Genomic DNA, 16,392 nt, shown 5'->3' with positions numbered 1-16,392 from the left:
CGAATGGCCTTACTTCCGCTCCTATGTCTTATGGTCTTATATTATGAAAATTTATTGAAAAGATGGTTTTAAGAAACCCATTAAACAGAGGAAATAGAGAGGAGAGGAGAGGGAAGGAATTCTGCAACAGAGTGTCTTGGTAGCTGAAGTCAAAACCACCAATGAAAGTCATACTAAAATGGGGTTCTCAATACTGTTAAATTGCTGCTGCAGTTACCAGAGAGCTTTAGGTGATTACAAAGATAGAAAGGGGCAATGCCATTGAGGGATTTGAAGATAAAGGAATGAATTTCAAAATCAGGATATTGCTTTACCAGGATGCAGTACATGAAGAAGGGCTTATGCCCGAAACATCAATTCTCCCGTTCCTTTGATGCTGCCTGACCTGCTGCGCTTCTCCAGCAACACATTTTTAAGCTCTGATCTCCAGCATCTGCAGTCCTCACTTTCTCCTTATTGAGAGTTTAGACATTATCAGTAGAGGTTTGAATAACCTTAAGATTTTGGAGGGCAGAAGATGGAAGACCACCCATGCATGAAGTGGAATATTCAAGCATACAGGTAACTGAGGCAGGGACATAAAAAGGAAAATATTGCAGATGCTGGAAACTTGAAATAAGAGCAAACAGCTGGAAAACTCAGGTCAGGCAGCATTCGCAGAGAGACACAGTCAGCATTTCAGGTTGCTGACCTCGTAACAGAAACTTCCAAGGCAAAGATGACAATTTTAATAGCTGATAAGCTAAGGAAAAAATTGAGCAATGGTATAGAAGTGGATATAGTTGGTGTCAAAGGTGCAGTGGAAAACTCATAATGGAATCAGATATGACACCAAAACTGATTATCAGGTACAGCTGCAAGTTGAAGTGGCTAAGAATACAATTTTTGGCAAAGACCAACAGGATCTTCACTCTTCCCAATACCCAAGAAGATTTCTACTCATCTAGCACTGAATGTCAAACAAATCAAACATCTTGGAACAGTCAAGTTATGAAGTTGAGAAGGTGTCAGCATCACTGATGTAGAAACTGACCCTTTGTTTGTCACTGAGTGGTTGCATGAGATATGAAAAACAGGAGGGTAAGGATAAATCCATCAGAGAGCCAGACAAAACATTATACTTATATAGTATATAAGTATACTATAAAAGCAATTTGCAGTCAATTAAGTGAAGTGCTTTTCAAGCAAATTCCCTCTTTTACTGAAGTAAAATAATGCTGTTAATTCGTGCATGGCAAATTCCTTGTTTCAATGTCTGCCTAACAGGGCCAGAATTTAACCTCTCAACCTAAAGGCAGCATCTCTAACAGTGTAACATTCCCTCAGTGTTGCACTTACCTCATTCTAAATTAAATACTCTAGTTTGTGAACACAAAATTACCAAAAGATGAGAATAGCCATGATAGATACTAATGAAATGTGTAGCTGCTTTCCCTTTAAATGTTCAATGCTTCCAACTTTTTACATTAACGTAACGTAAGGAATAAACTCACCTTCACTTTTAGTTGCCTGTTAGGAAGGTCTGTGTAAATTGAATCCCATTTTTGGATAGTGAAGCCCGTAATAAACAGGATGGCCTCTATTGTTAGCAGGTCTGATATGGCATCTCCCACTGTCTATAAAGTCAGAATCAGAGGTAAAAAAATGCAATCAGTAGACTGATGGATAGACTTGTTTAAACGTCGTGGAGCTTTGCTAATAAAGCTATGAGTAGTCAGGTAAGTCTTTTTTATAATTATATTACATGATTACCAATATTTACTGTTCATAGGATAAGCTGTTTAATAACTAAATGAAAACCTCTAGATAATATTGGTTTCACCAACACATGACCCGCTCTGAATTCCCCACTGAAATAACATCAAATGAATGCCAGTTACTTATACAAATGCTGGAGAATAGAGAGTCAATTGAGGTTTCTCTTTCTCATTGGCTTTTCATCAAATTATCCATATACAGCCTGTCAAGTCTTACTGGAAAGTAGCTATGTAAAAGGTCATGCTATGCTTAACAAAATGCATTCACCTGATTGATTAAATCAATAGTATTTTCAAGCATTTTAGCTGCATTGGTTCTCTCTACTGGTTGATTATTGTCCCAAGCCAGCTGTCTGATGTTGTTTTCAGCAGTTTTACTAAAGAGTACCTTAAAAGGGGAAAATAAGTAGACACTTTTCAGATTCAGTCAATATGATATTGTCAATTCTATGAATATAATTTTAAAGACAACATTTCCATCATACAAACAGAGGATTCTCCTTCCCACCACCTGTGCTTCTCAAATTCTCCTCCATAATGTAACAACCAAAGTGCCTGGAAATTTAACCTCCAAATATTAAAATACTAACTGATGTCACCTACACTGCTGTCTGGCACAGCAGTGAATCTGCACAACTACTGTCTTTGCTGTTTGAGTTCTGAGTTCTAGCAGCACTGGACATCAGAGTGCATCTAAGAAAAATTAACATCAGCGAAATTCACATCTGACTTTGGAGGAACATGTGTGGAGAGCTCACAGCACAGGAGTAGATAAGTACATGGTTTTTAAATGTAACCTCGCTGTCTTTTTTTGAATAGTGAGTAGAGTGGGTACTTTGTGGTTATACGTTTTATTGAGATCTGTCTCTTGATTAAAATTTAATAAATATAAACATAAGTCCTATGGTTAGCCTGATGTAGTGTTTTTGGATTATGTACAGTGTGGAAACAGGCCCCTCGGCCCCACAAGGCCACAGCAATCTTCCGAAAAGCAATCCACCCAGGCCCATTCCCTTACGTTTACCCTTCACCTAACACTACGGGCAATTTAGTATGGCCAATTCACCTAACCTGCACATTTTTGGACTGTGGGAGGAACCCAGAGCACCCAGAGGAAACCCACGCAGACACAGAGAGAATGAGAAACTCCACACAGATAGTTGCCTGAGGCAGGAATTGAGCCTGGCTCTCTGAGGCAGCAGTGCTAATCACTATGCCACCGTGACTGTGCTATATTCTTGTTAAGGTGCAAAGATGGCCTTTAGTAGAGTGACGTGCGCTTCCTGTCAGATGTGGGGGATTAGGGAGAATTTCCATGTTACTGATGATTATGTCTGCAGTAAATGTGTTCGGCTATGAATCCTATCAGGTCACATTGATCAGTTGAAGCAACAGTTAGAGGTAATGACGAATTTACAGGAACTAGGGAGTGTGATGGATGGCAGTTATAGAATGTTGAACACAGAACAGTACAGCATAGTATAGGGTCTTCTGCCCTCGATGTTGTGTGACCTTTTATCAAACTAACCTACATATCTGCATTCTACTATCATCCATGTGCCTATCCAGGGGTCACTTAAATGTCCCTAATGTATCACAGAAATTTCAGTATAGTACAGGCCCATCGGCCCTTGATGCTGCACCGACCTGTGAAACCAATCTGAAGCCTATCTAACCTACACCATTCCATTATAATCCATATGTTTATCCAATGACCATTTAAATACCCTTAAAGTTGGCAAGTCTACTACTGTTGCTACTCTCTGAGTAAAGAACCTACTTCTGACATGTGTCCTATATCTATCACCCCTCAATTTAAAGCTATGTCCCGTCGTGCTAGCCGTCACCATCTGAGAAAAAAGGCTCTCACTGTCCATCCTACCTAATCCTCTGATCATCTTATGTCAAATTCTACTACCATTGTTGGCAGTGCATTCCACACACCTACCACTCTCTGTGTTAAGAACCTACCTCTGATATTTCCCCTAAACATTCCTCCAATCACCTTAAAATTATGCCCTCCATTTCCACCCTGGAACGATGTCTCTAGCTATCCACTCTATCTATACCTCTCATCATCTTGTACACCTCTATCAAGTCACCTCTCATCCTTCTTCACTCCAATGACAAACAGCATAACTTCCTCAACTTCATAAGACATGTCCTCCAGTTCAGGCAGCATCCTGGTATATCTCCTCTGCACCCTCTCTAAAGCTTCCACATCTTTCCTATATAATGAGATGAGGAAGAGAAAAAATCACAGATAACGCCAGGAAAGGTAGGGGAGGGAGGCAGGTAGTGCAATAGTCTCCTATGTCTGTGTCTATCTCAAACAAGTATATTGTTTTAGAAAATGTAGGGAGTGATGGACTTTAAGGGGAATGTAGCATGAGCAGCCAAGTTTCTGGTACGGAGATTGGCTTTAATGTAACAAGAGATATGTCGGGTCCCAAGTAATCAATTGTGATAGGGGACTTTCTAGTCAGAGGCACAGATAGACCTTTCTCACCGACAGCGAGAAATCTGAATGGTCTGTTGCCAGGATCAAGATTATTTTGCAGAGAGTGCTGAATACACTCAAAGATGAGTGGGAGCAGCAGGAGGCAATTCTACACACTGGAACTGACAACACAGGAAGCGAAAAGGATGAGATTCTTAACGGAGAATATAGGAAGTTAAGCAGGAATTTAAAAAGGTCTTCAGGAGTAGTAATATCTGGATTACTCCCATGCTCTAAGTTGATGACGGTAGGAATAAGAGAATAGAGCAGATGAATGAATGGTTGAGGAGCTGGTGCAGGAGAGAAGGATTCACATTTCTGGATCATTGAAATCTCTTCTGGGGTAAAAGTGACATGTAGAAGGAAGGAAGGAAGGATTGCACCTCAATTGGAAGGGGACTAATACACTGGCAGAGAGATTTGCCAGAGCAGCTTGAGAGGATTTAAACTAGTACGGTTGTGTCTTTTTTTGGGGTGGAGGGGGGGTTTACCAAGGGAGATAGTGAGGAAAGAGATCAGTCTCAGACTGATACAGTTTGGGAGAGGGTGCAAGAAGTCAAGCTGTCAAGGCAGGCACGAACAAAGCAAAGAATGAGGTAAATTAAACTGAATTTATTTCAATGCAAGAGGCCTAATGGGGAAGGCAGATGAACATAGGGTATAGTTGGAAATATGGGACTGGGATATCATAGCAATTAGAGATGTGGCTCAGGATGGACAGGACTGGCAGCTTAATGTTCCAGGATACAAATGCTATAGGAAGGAGAGAAAGGGGAGCTAAGTGAGGAGGGGGCATGGCATTTTTGATAAGCGATAACATTACAGCTGTACTTAGGTAGAATATTCCTGAGAATACGTGCAGGGAAGTTATTTGGGTGGAACTGAGAAATAAGAAAGGGATGATTACCTTATTTGGATTGTGCTACAGACCCCCAATAGTCAGTGGGAAATTGAGAAACAAATTCGTAAGGAGATCTTAGTTATCTGCAAGAATAATAGGGTGGTTATGGTAGGGAATTTTAACTTTCTAAACATAGACTGGGACTGCCATTGTGTTAAGGGTTTAGATGGAGGAGAATTTGTTAGGTGTGTATAAGAAACTTTTTTGATTCAGTATGTGGATGGATCTACTAGAGAAGGTGCAAAACATGACCTACTCTTGGGAAATAAGGCAGGGCAGGTGACTGAGGTGTCAGTGGGAAAGCACTTTAGGGCCAGCAACCATAATTCTTTTAGTTTTAAAATAATGATGGAAAAGGATAGATAGGATCTAAAAGTTAAAAGTTCTAAATTGGAGGAAGGCTAATTTTGACAATTTTGACAAGAACTTTCACAAGTTGATTGGGTGCGGATAAGGGGATGGCTGGAAAATGGGAACTCTTCAGAAGTGAGATAACAAGAGTGCAAAGACAGTATATTCCTGCTAGGGTGAAAGGAAAGGCTGGTACGTACAGGGAATATTGGAAGACTAAAGAAATTGAGGTTTTACTCAAGAAAAAGGAAGCATATGTCAAAGTGTAGACATCAGAGATCAAGTCAATCCTTATAAGAGTATAAGGGCAGTAGGAGTATATTTGAGAGGGAAATCAGGAGGGCAAAAAGGGAACATAAGATATTTTGGCAAATAGAGTTAAGCAGATTCCAAAGGGATTTTATAAATACATTAAGGACAAAAAGGTAACTAGAGAGAGAACAGGACCCCTCAAAGATTAGCAAGGCAGCCTATGTGTGGAACCTCAGGAGATGGGGAAGATACTGATTTTGCATCAGTGTTCACTGTGGAGAAGGACATACAGAACATGGGGAAATAGATGGCTATAGATGTATGGGATTTACATGTATTTGGAAAGGCAAGGACTGATTAGGGATAGTCAACATGGCTTTGTGCATGGGAAATCATGTCTCAGGAACTTAATTGAGTTTTATGAAGTAACAAAGAGAATTGATGAGGGACATGATCTATATGGATTTCAGTAAGTAGTTTGACAAAGTTCCTCATGGTAGATTGGTTAGCAAGGTTAGGTCACAAGGGATACAGGGACAACTAGCCATTTGGTTACAGAACTGGCTCGATGGTAGAAGACAGAGGGTGGGGGTGAAAGGTTGCCACTCAGACTGGAGGCCTGTGATCAGTGGTGTACCACAAGGATCGGCGCTGGGTCCACGGCTTTTCATCATTTGTGTAAATGATTTGGATGTGAAGACAGCAGTATAGCTAGTAGATTTGAGACTACACAAAAACTGGAGATGTAGTGGACAGTGAAAAAGGTTACCTCACATTACAATGGGATCTTCATCAGATGAGCCAATGGGCTGAGAACATGGTGTTTAATTCAGAGAAATTCAAAGAGGTGTTACATCTTGGGAAAGCAAATTTTAGCAGGACTTATACACTTAATGGTAAGGTCCGAGGGAGTGTTGCTGAACAAAGAGACCTTGGAGTGGAGGTTCATAGCTCCTTGAAAGTGGAGTCGCAGGTAGATAGGATAATGAAGAAGGCATTTAGTATACTTTCCTTTATTGGTCAGAGTATTGAGTATAGGATCTGGGAGGTCGTGTTGCGACTGTACGGGACACTGGGCAGCCCACTTTTGGAATATTGCGTTCAATTCTGGATCCCCCTCCTGACGGAAGGATGTTGAGAAACTTGAAAGGGTTCAGAAAAGGTTTACAGGGATGTTGCCAGAGTTGGAGGTTTTGAGCTATATGGAGAGGCTGAATAGCCTGGGGCTGTTTTCTCTGGAGCATTGAAGGCTGAGGGGTGGCATTATAGAGATTTATAAAATCACAAGGCGCATGGATAGGGTAAATACATAAGGTCTTTTCCCTGTAGTGGGGGAGTCCAGAACTAGAGGGCATAGGCTTAGGGTGAGAAGGAAAAGATTTAAAAGGGAATTAAGCGACAACAATTTTATGCGGAGGGTAGTGCGTGTATGGAATGAGTTGCTAGAGCAAGAGGAGGAGGCTGGTACAATTACAACATTTAAAAGACATCTGGATGGGTAGATGAACAGGAAGAGTTTAGAGGGCCAAGTGTTGCAAATGGGACTAGATTTATTTAGGATATCTGGTCAGCATTGGCAAGTTGGACCGAATTGTCTATTTCTATGTTGTACATCCCTACGACTCTACAGAAATAAAACAAAATTGGGCTGTTTATCAGGTTTCTACTAATTTTGAACTTGGTATTCTAACAAAGAAATGCTGCACCATTCACATTCTTAGAGCATCCAAAGTATAATTACAATGGAATTAAATTAAAAATGACAACTTCCACAATAGCTTAAAAGCTACTTCTTGCAGCATTCTATTATTATGTTTGAAGGGCCCCCTAAATCTTGCCTAGGCACCTAATTTAAGATTTTTTTCACAATTCTTTCAACCTCCCCTGGAATTTGATATCCCAAAGCTTGCACTTTAATTAGAACGTAATAGATAGGTCACAGCAAGGTGACTAAATTAAGATGGACAACATAAGGACTGCAGATGCTGGAAACCAGAGTCTAGATTAGAGTGGTGCTAGAAAAGCACAGCAGGTCAGGCAGCATCAGAGGAGCAGGAAAATCGACATTTCAGGCCCTAAACATAAGGTATACTGAAGACCCTCTTTGGAAACTAACATTCACGTTGCCACTGTGGACAGATAAAGTGTTCTTTCTCACCTCACCTTCTTATGCTGTAATCTTACCTCAGACAAATGAATGGTCAGGGTCCAGGTCCTCTGTACAGTCAATGTTTATCTAACTAGCTACTGATTAAAACTATTAGGATAGTTCTATTAAATGCCTTTAGTTTATTTTGGAAGGGATAGATAGAACCCTTTCACTCCCACCAACATAAAAGAATCACTTTAGGGCAAGTATCACAAGTTTATCAGAACATAGGATTTCATACCATTTCATTTTATAAATTTAGTTTTCAGTCAGCAAAACAAGTACTCTCAAGTTATCACAAATACTTAATTAAAACAAGAACAGACTAGTACAGCGCTCCATTCAAATTGCCACTCACTGTGCCATGGCCATTTGCTTCAAAATAAACACCAACATCAAATTCTTGAGCTTTATGGTGCAAATATTTCACTCCTGTATTTACACAGTATACAGGAACCTAAGGAAAATCAGAAGCACACATTAGAAGCAATGTAACGGATGGAGTAATATCATTTGCATGCCAATAAAAAAATCTTGCTGTATTTGTGGTTGAAATAATTGTTAGATCTCTATAGTAAAGTTACATGTTAATTGTGAGATGTGACTAGAATTTACTTTTGAGCGACTTTGAATTTACTAAAGTTAACAAATAAATATAATTGCAGAATTTTACTACCTTCATGACCTCTGTGATGTATCTTGTTGAGCTTCCATTTGCATAGGCAGTCTGAACTACTGCCATCTGCAAGTCCAAGTCTGCCTGAGCGATAAGAAAAATGACAATTAGCGCTTCAGCCAAGCAGCCCTTAACTAGTGTGATTTAACTATTAGCTCTAATCCAAAGAGGGCTAGGTTCCATTCCATGAAAAGGTTGCAATCACTATGAGGAGTTATTATTTACAACTCCTGCATTAGGAACAAATTTTGCTGGTCTCTGGAGAAAATGTTAAACACTTTTATGATAAAGGGGTCAAACACCGTTAACAGATCAATAAAGGCCATGCTGAACTCTGTGCTGTTCCAGACTTGATGACAGAAAGAGGTTTAGATAAGAATATTCTCATCGCGAATAAAATGGATATACCTTTACAGTTTTCATCAATTGATTTATCACCCTTCTTGAAAAGTGAAACAATGATCAAATTGAGTTAGTACTTCTTATTACCAGACTCCTGCAAAGTAAACGTTTGAGTGGGAGTTCATGACTCACTGTAGCAATGCTGTCAAAGCCACATAATAGAATAAAGCAAACTTAACTGGACAAGTAGCTCAACTGAAATCAATGAACAACAAGCATACTAAATGAAAAAGAATTCCTAATATAAAAGGGATGCAGAAACAAACAAGGAGCACAAATCATTGCAGGTTGCAGTGTTGTTGAAAAACATAATTAAAAAGGAACACTGTGTTATACATCGAGGTAGAGAATAGAAAACAAAGTTGAAATTAATCATCATAGTGTTTGAAAAGATTTGTAGCGGGTTGTGGATAAGGTCATAGATTTGAGCTGGTCTGGTTTCCTGTAGATGTCTTGTCATCTCGCTAGGTGACGTCATCAGGTCACCTTCAAAAAAAGTGTTGGTGGTCTATCCCACCTGATATTTATATGTCTCTGTTTTTTGGTATTTCCAGTTCCGTATCTGAGTGATTTGTATATTGAATAAAGTTCAATGTGTTTATTGATTGAATTCTGGTTGGAATGCCAGGCTTCAAGGAATTCTCTTGCGTTGCCTCAGTTTTGCCCGTGTTATGATTGTTGCATCGTCCCAGTTGAACTCAAGTCCTTCATTGTCCGTGTGGTTGGAAATGAGAGAGTATTGGCTGTGTCAATCAATGGCAAAATGTTGTTCGTGCACTTATATAGCCAGTGTGTCCTACATAGTGTTTTTCCCAGTCCTTGCAGGGTATCTTATAAATAATGTTAGTCTTGTTGGATGTGGCATCAGCTCTTTAACCTTTGTGGTGAAAAGTGTTTGATGTTTTGTGAACCACTAAGGTTCATTAGATTCTCTACAGTGTGGAAACAGGCCCTTTGGCCCAAGAAGTCCACACTGCCCCTCCGAAGAATAACCCACCCAAACCCATTCCCTAACCCTATATTTACCCCTGACTAACGCATCTAACACTTTTGGCAATTTAGCATGGCCAATTTACCTGACCTGCACATCTTTGGATTGTGGGAGGAAACCGGAGCACCCAGAAGAAACCCACGCAGACACAGGGAGAATGTGCAAACTCCACACAGACAGGCGGGAATCGAACCCAGGTCCCTGGTGCTAACCACTGAGCCAATGTGCCACCTTGGAGTCCCAGGAGTCTGAGTAGTCGGGTAGTCATTTCTGATATTGGTCTTATGTTCATTATGGTCACTACCATGTCCGGTCATATAGCAAACATAGCTGCATTAGAACACTATTCAAAATGAGCAAGAATACACTGCAGCAACCCAGAACTCAGAAGGCAGATCAGGGATTTAAACAAAACGTATATTCCAAGGGCAGTATTCCAGTATTTATGCAACAAACCTAAAGAAGAAAATAACTCGCAACCTCAGCTGTACTGAGGGAGAATATTCCTGGAAATACATCCAGGGAAGTTATTTGGGTTGAACTGAGAAAGAAGAAAGGGATGATTACCTTATTGGGATCATATTATAGACCCCCTAACACTCAGAGTGAAATTGAGAAACAGATTTGTAAGGAAATATCAGTTACCTGTAAGAACAGTAGGGTGGTTATGGTAGGGAATTTTAACTTTCCAAACAAAGACTGGGACTCCCATAGTGTTAAGGGTTTAGATGGAGAGGAATTTGTTAAGCGTGTATAAGAAATTCTGATTCAGTATGTGGATGTACCTACTAGAGAAGGTGCAAAGCTTGACCTACGCTTGGGAAATAAGGCGGGACAGGTGACTGAGGTGTCAGTGGGGGAGCACTTTAGGGCCAGGGATCATAATCCTATTAGTTTTAAAACAGTGATGGAAAAGGATAGTCCAAATCTGAAAGCTGAAGTTCTAAATTAGAGAAAGGCCAATTTTGACGGTATTAGGCAAAAATTTTGACGGTATTAGGCTGATTGGGGACAGATGCTCGCAGCTAAAGGGACAGCTGGAAAATGGGAAACCTTCAGAAATGAGATAACGAGACTCCAGAGACCATATATTCCTGTTAGGGTGAAGAAAGGCTCATAGATGTTGGGAATGCTGGATGAGTAAAGAAATTTGAGGGTTTGGTTAAGAAAAAGAAGGAAGCATACATCAGGTATAGACAAGATAGATCGAATGAATCCTCAGAAGAGTATAAAGGCAGTAGGAGTATACTTATGAGGGAAATCAGGAGGGTAAAAAGAGGACATGAGATAGCTTTAACAAATAGAGTTAAGGAGAATCCAAAGTGTTTTTACAAATACATTAAGGACAAAAGGGTAACAATGGAAAGAACAGGGCCTCTTAAAAATCAGCAAAGCAGTCTTTGTGCAGATCCGCAGGAGATCAGGGAGATACTAAACGAGTACTTTGCATCAGCGCCTACTGTGGAAAAGGACGAAGAAGATACAAAATGTAGGGAAATAGATGGTGACATCTTGAAAAATATCCACCTCACAGAGGAGGTGGTACTGGATTTCTTGAAACACATAAAAGTAGATAAATCCCCAGGACTTGATCAGTTGAACCCTAGAACTCTGTGGGAAGCTGGGGAAGTGATTGCTGTGCCCCTTGCGGAGATATTTGTATCATCGATAGTCACAGGTAGGTGCCAGAAGACTGGAGGTTGGCTAACGTGGTGCCACTGTTTAAGAAGGATGCGCAGGAATAGCCAGGGAATTATAGACTAGTGAGCCTGACATCAGTGGCGGGCAGGTTGTTGGAGGAAATCCTGAGGGACAGGATGTACATGTATTTGGAAAGGCAAGGACTGATTAGGGATAGTCAACATGGCTTCATTTGTGGGAAATCATGTCTCACAAACTTGAGTAACAAGTAACAATGCGGATTGATCAGATGGATGTAGATTTGCTCGCTGAGCTGGAAGGTTCATTTTCAGACGTTTCGTCACCATACTAGGTAACATCTTCAGTCAGCCTCCAGACGAAGCACTACTGGTGTTTCCTGCTTTCTATTTATATGGTTGGATTTCCTTAGGTTTGTGCTGTCATTTCCTGTAGTGATGGCATTTCCTGTTCTTTTTCTCAGGGGGTGGTAAATGGGGTCCAAGTCATTGTGATTGTTGATAGAATAGGAATGCCATACTTGTAGGAATTCTCGTGCGTGTCTCTGTTTGGCTTGTCCTAAGATGGATGTGTTGTCCCAGTCGAAGTGATGTCCTTCCTTATCTATAAGGATACTAGGGAGATGTTGTTTTGTGTCTAGTTGATGTCCAAGTATCCTGGTGACTAATTTTCTGCCTGTTTGTCCAGAACAGGAATGACATCATCATTGGAAATGACATCACCATAGGAAATGATACCACCAACCCAAGGAAACCCAAATATAAACTGAAAACAGCAAACACCAGCAGTGCTTTGCCCGAAGGCTCACTGAAGATGTTACCTAGTATGGCAACAAAACGTCCAAAAATGAACCTTCCAGATTAGCGAGCAAATCTACATCCAGAACATCAACCTGAGCTACAAATCTTCTGAAAACTTGCTAGGATTGATGTGGGCAGAGCAGTGGACATGATCTACATGGAGTCAAGATTAGAGTGGTGCTGGAAAAGCACAACAGGTCAGGCAGCATCCAAGGAGCAGGAAAATCGATGTTTTGGCAGAAGTCCTTCATCAGGAATCTATATGAACTTCAGTAAGGCATTCAACAGGTTCCCCATGGGAGAAAGGTTAGCAAAGTTTGATCTCATGGAATACAGAGAGAACTAGCCACTACTAAAGGGAGAAGACAGAGGGTAGTGGTAGAGGGTTGTTTTTCAGAATGGACGCCTGTGACCAGAGGAGTGCCACAAGGATCGGAGCTGGGTCCACTGCTTTTCCATAATTTATATAAATGATTTGGATGTGAGCATAAGAGGTATATAGTTAGCAGATGACACCAAAATTAGAGGTGTAGTGGACAGTGAAGAAGGTTTCCTCAGATTACAATGGTAATCTTGATCAGATGGGCCAATGGGCTGAGAAGTGGCAGATGGAGTTTAATTTAGATAAATGTGACATGCAGCATTTTGGGAAAGCAAATCTTAGCAGGTCTTATACACTTAATGGTAAGGTCCTCAGAAGTGTTGCTCAACAAAGAGACCTTGGAGTGCAGGTTTTTTGATTTGATTAGATTAGATTAGATACCCTACTGTGTGGCCCTTCGGCCCAACCAGTCCACACTGACCCTCCGAAGACTAACCCACCCAGACCCATTTCCCTCTGACTGATGCACCTAACACTATGGGCAATTTAGCATGGCCAATTCACCTGACCTGCACATTTTTGGACTGTGGGAGGAAACCCGAGCACCCAGAGGAAACCCACGCAGACACGGAAAGAATGCGCAAACTCCATACAGACAGTTGCCCAAGGCTGGAATTAAACCTGGGGCCCTGTTGCTGTGAGGCAGCAGTGCTAACCACTGAGCCACCATGCCGCCTCTTCATAGCTCTTTGAAAGTGGAGTCACAGGTAGATAGGATAATGAAAAAAGTGTTTGGTATGCTTTCATTTCTTGGTCAGAGTATAGAGTACAGAAGTTTGGATGTCATGTTGCAGGTCTATAGGACATTGTTTAGGCCAATTTTGGAATATTGCATGTAATTCTGGTCTCCTTCCTCTTGGAAGGATGCTGTGAAACTTGAAAGGGTTCAGAAAAAATTTACAAGGATGTTACCAGGGTTGAAGGATTTGAGCTATAGGGAGAGGCTGAATAGGCTGGAGCTATTTTCCCTGGAGTGTCAGAGGCTGAGATGTGACCTTATTGGGGTTTACAAAATCATGAGGAGCTTGAATAGGATAAATAGACCAAGTCTCTTCTCTGGGGTGGGGTAGTCCAGAACTAGAGGGCATAGGTTTAGGATGAGAGGGGAAAGATATAAAAGAGACCTAACGGGCAACGTTTCCATGCAGAGGGTGGTATGTGTATGGAATGAGCTGCCAAAGGCTAGTAAGATTGCAACACTTAAAAGGCACCTGGATGGATATATTAACTGGAAGGGTTTGGAAGGATATGGGCCGGGTGCTGGCAGATAGGACTAAATTAGGTTGGAATTTCTGGTATGCATGGACAGGTTGGACTGAAGGGTCTGTTTCTGTGCTGTATGACTTTATGACCAGACACGATAGTAACCATACTGTACATAAAAGAAATATCAGAAATGACTACCCAACTACTTCAGCGCCTCAGAATCTTAGTGGCCCACAAACTGGCAAACACCTTTTACCAGCTCCTCATAAAGGTTGTAAACCTGAAACCCGCATCAAACAGGACGATTGTTATTTACAAGATACCCTGCAAGGACTGTTAAAAACACTACATAGGACAAACAGGAAGAAAACTAACCATATGAGTGTATGGACATCAACTTGCCACTGCCAAACACAAACAGCACTCTCTCATTTCCAACCACACAGACAACAAAGGATTCAAATTCAACTGGGACAATGTAACCATCATAGCACAGGCAAAACAGATACATGAGAGAATTCCTTGAAGCCTGGCAGTTCAACCAGAATTCAATCAATAAACGCATTGAACTGGAACCCATACACAAACCACTCAGACACAGAACAATGAACGGGCACCCAATGAACACACAGTCTGCCGATTTCTCAGAAACAAATCCAAATAAGCAGACAAAATGCACCCAGAAACTCTAGCCACTCTCCCCTACATCAAAGACATCTCCAAAATGACTGCCAGACTACTCAGACCCGTTGGCATCATGGCAGCCCACAAACCCACCAACACATTAAAACAGCAGCTAATGAACTTGAAAGACCTCATACAGACAAGTAAAACTAATGTCATTTACAAAATACCTTGCAAGAACTGTAACGAACACTACATTGGACATACAGAGAGAAAACTTGCCACCAGGGTACATAAGCACCAACTAACCATAAAAATACATGACCCATCCTCAGCAGTATCTTCACATATAGATGATGAAGGATACCACGTCGACGAGGACAATACATCCATCCGAGGGAAAGCCAAACAGAGACACTCACAATAATTCCTAGAGGTAATGCATTCCAACCGGAAATCTATCAACAAACACATTGACGTGGATCCCATTTACCACCCTCGGAGAAAAAAACAGGAAATGACATCACCATAGGGAATGACATCACCAATCCAAGAAAATCTAAACACAAATAGAAAGCGGGTCGCTACCACCAGTGCTTCACTGGAGGCTCATTGATGATGTTACCTAGTATGGTGAAAAAATGTGAAAATAAACTTTCCAGCTTAGTGAGCAAACTTACACACAGAGCCTTAATCTGAGCTACAAATCTTCTCAAACCTTATTAAACTGTTGTCTGGGTAAAAATGCTGCTTGGCTAATTGATACAAAATGTTTCTGTTCGGGTGCTCTCTGTGCATCTGCACTTTAAACTGCTGTTCAGACATCCATTTTTAAATCTCTAAACTCTGAAAAGAATACCATCTCTTAAAAGGGGCATCACAATATTTCCCCATTTTATAATTTTACCATATTTACACACTAACTTTGTGGCAGAATTGAATGACCCAGACGTGATCGACGATGCCCTCCACCGCATCTCCTCCACTTCCCGCTCCTCCGCCCTTGAGCCCCGCCCCTCCAACCGCCACCAAGACAGAACCCCACTGGTTCTCACCTACCACCCCACCAACCTCCGTATACAGCGCATCATCCGCCATCATTTCCGCCAACTCCAAACCGACCCCACCACCAGGGATATATTTCCCTCCCCTCCCCTATCAGTGTTCCGCAAAGACCACTCCCTTCGTGACTCCCTTGTCAGGTCCACACCCCTCACCAACCCAACCTCCACTCCCAGCACCTTCTCCTGCAACCGCAGGAAATGCAAAACTTGCGCCCACACCTCCTCCCTTACTTCTCTCCAAGGCCCCAAGGGATCCTTTCATATCCGCCACAAATTCACCTGCACCTCCACTCACATCATCTATTGCATCTGCTGCACCCGATGTGGCCGCTTACTTGCAGAACACTTCAGGGAACATCTCTGGGACGCCCAAACCAACCAACCCAACCACCCCGTGGCTCAACACTTTAACTCTCCCTCCCACTCCACCGAAGACATGCAGGTCCTTGGATTCCTCCATTGCCAGAACATAACAACACGACGGTTGGAGGAAGAGCGCCTCATCTTCCGCCTGGGAACCCTCCAGCCACAAGGGATGAACTCGGATTTCTCCAGTTTCCTCATTTCCCCTCCCCCGACCTTGTCTCAGTCGATTCCCTTGAACTCAGCACCGCCCTCCTAACCTGCAATCCTCTTCCTGACCTCTCCGCCCCCACCCCACTCCGGCCTATCACCCTC

General features: G+C 41.7%; 1 protein-coding gene across 3 annotated transcripts in view; it reads right to left on the bottom strand.

The window, feature by feature from the left end:
* Positions 1-16,392, bottom strand: part of pgm3 (phosphoglucomutase 3) — a 117,068-nt gene that overhangs the window by 8,817 nt on the left and 91,859 nt on the right. For all 3 annotated transcript variants that reach the window (XM_060831620.1, XM_060831621.1, XM_060831622.1), the window contains 4 exons: positions 8,587-8,670; positions 8,269-8,367; positions 2,026-2,145; positions 1,494-1,616 (listed from right to left, as the gene is read on the bottom strand). In XM_060831620.1, coding sequence (XP_060687603.1) covers positions 1,494-1,616; positions 2,026-2,145; positions 8,269-8,367; positions 8,587-8,670 — 426 coding nt within the window. The remainder of the gene's footprint in view (positions 1-1,493; positions 1,617-2,025; positions 2,146-8,268; positions 8,368-8,586; positions 8,671-16,392) is intronic.

Source organism: Hemiscyllium ocellatum, chromosome 10 (assembly GCF_020745735.1).
Source record: "Hemiscyllium ocellatum isolate sHemOce1 chromosome 10, sHemOce1.pat.X.cur, whole genome shotgun sequence".
Lineage (NCBI taxonomy): Eukaryota > Metazoa > Chordata > Chondrichthyes > Orectolobiformes > Hemiscylliidae > Hemiscyllium > Hemiscyllium ocellatum.
Note: the sequence above shows the minus strand (reverse complement) of the source record. Positions and strands in the feature narration are given on the sequence as shown.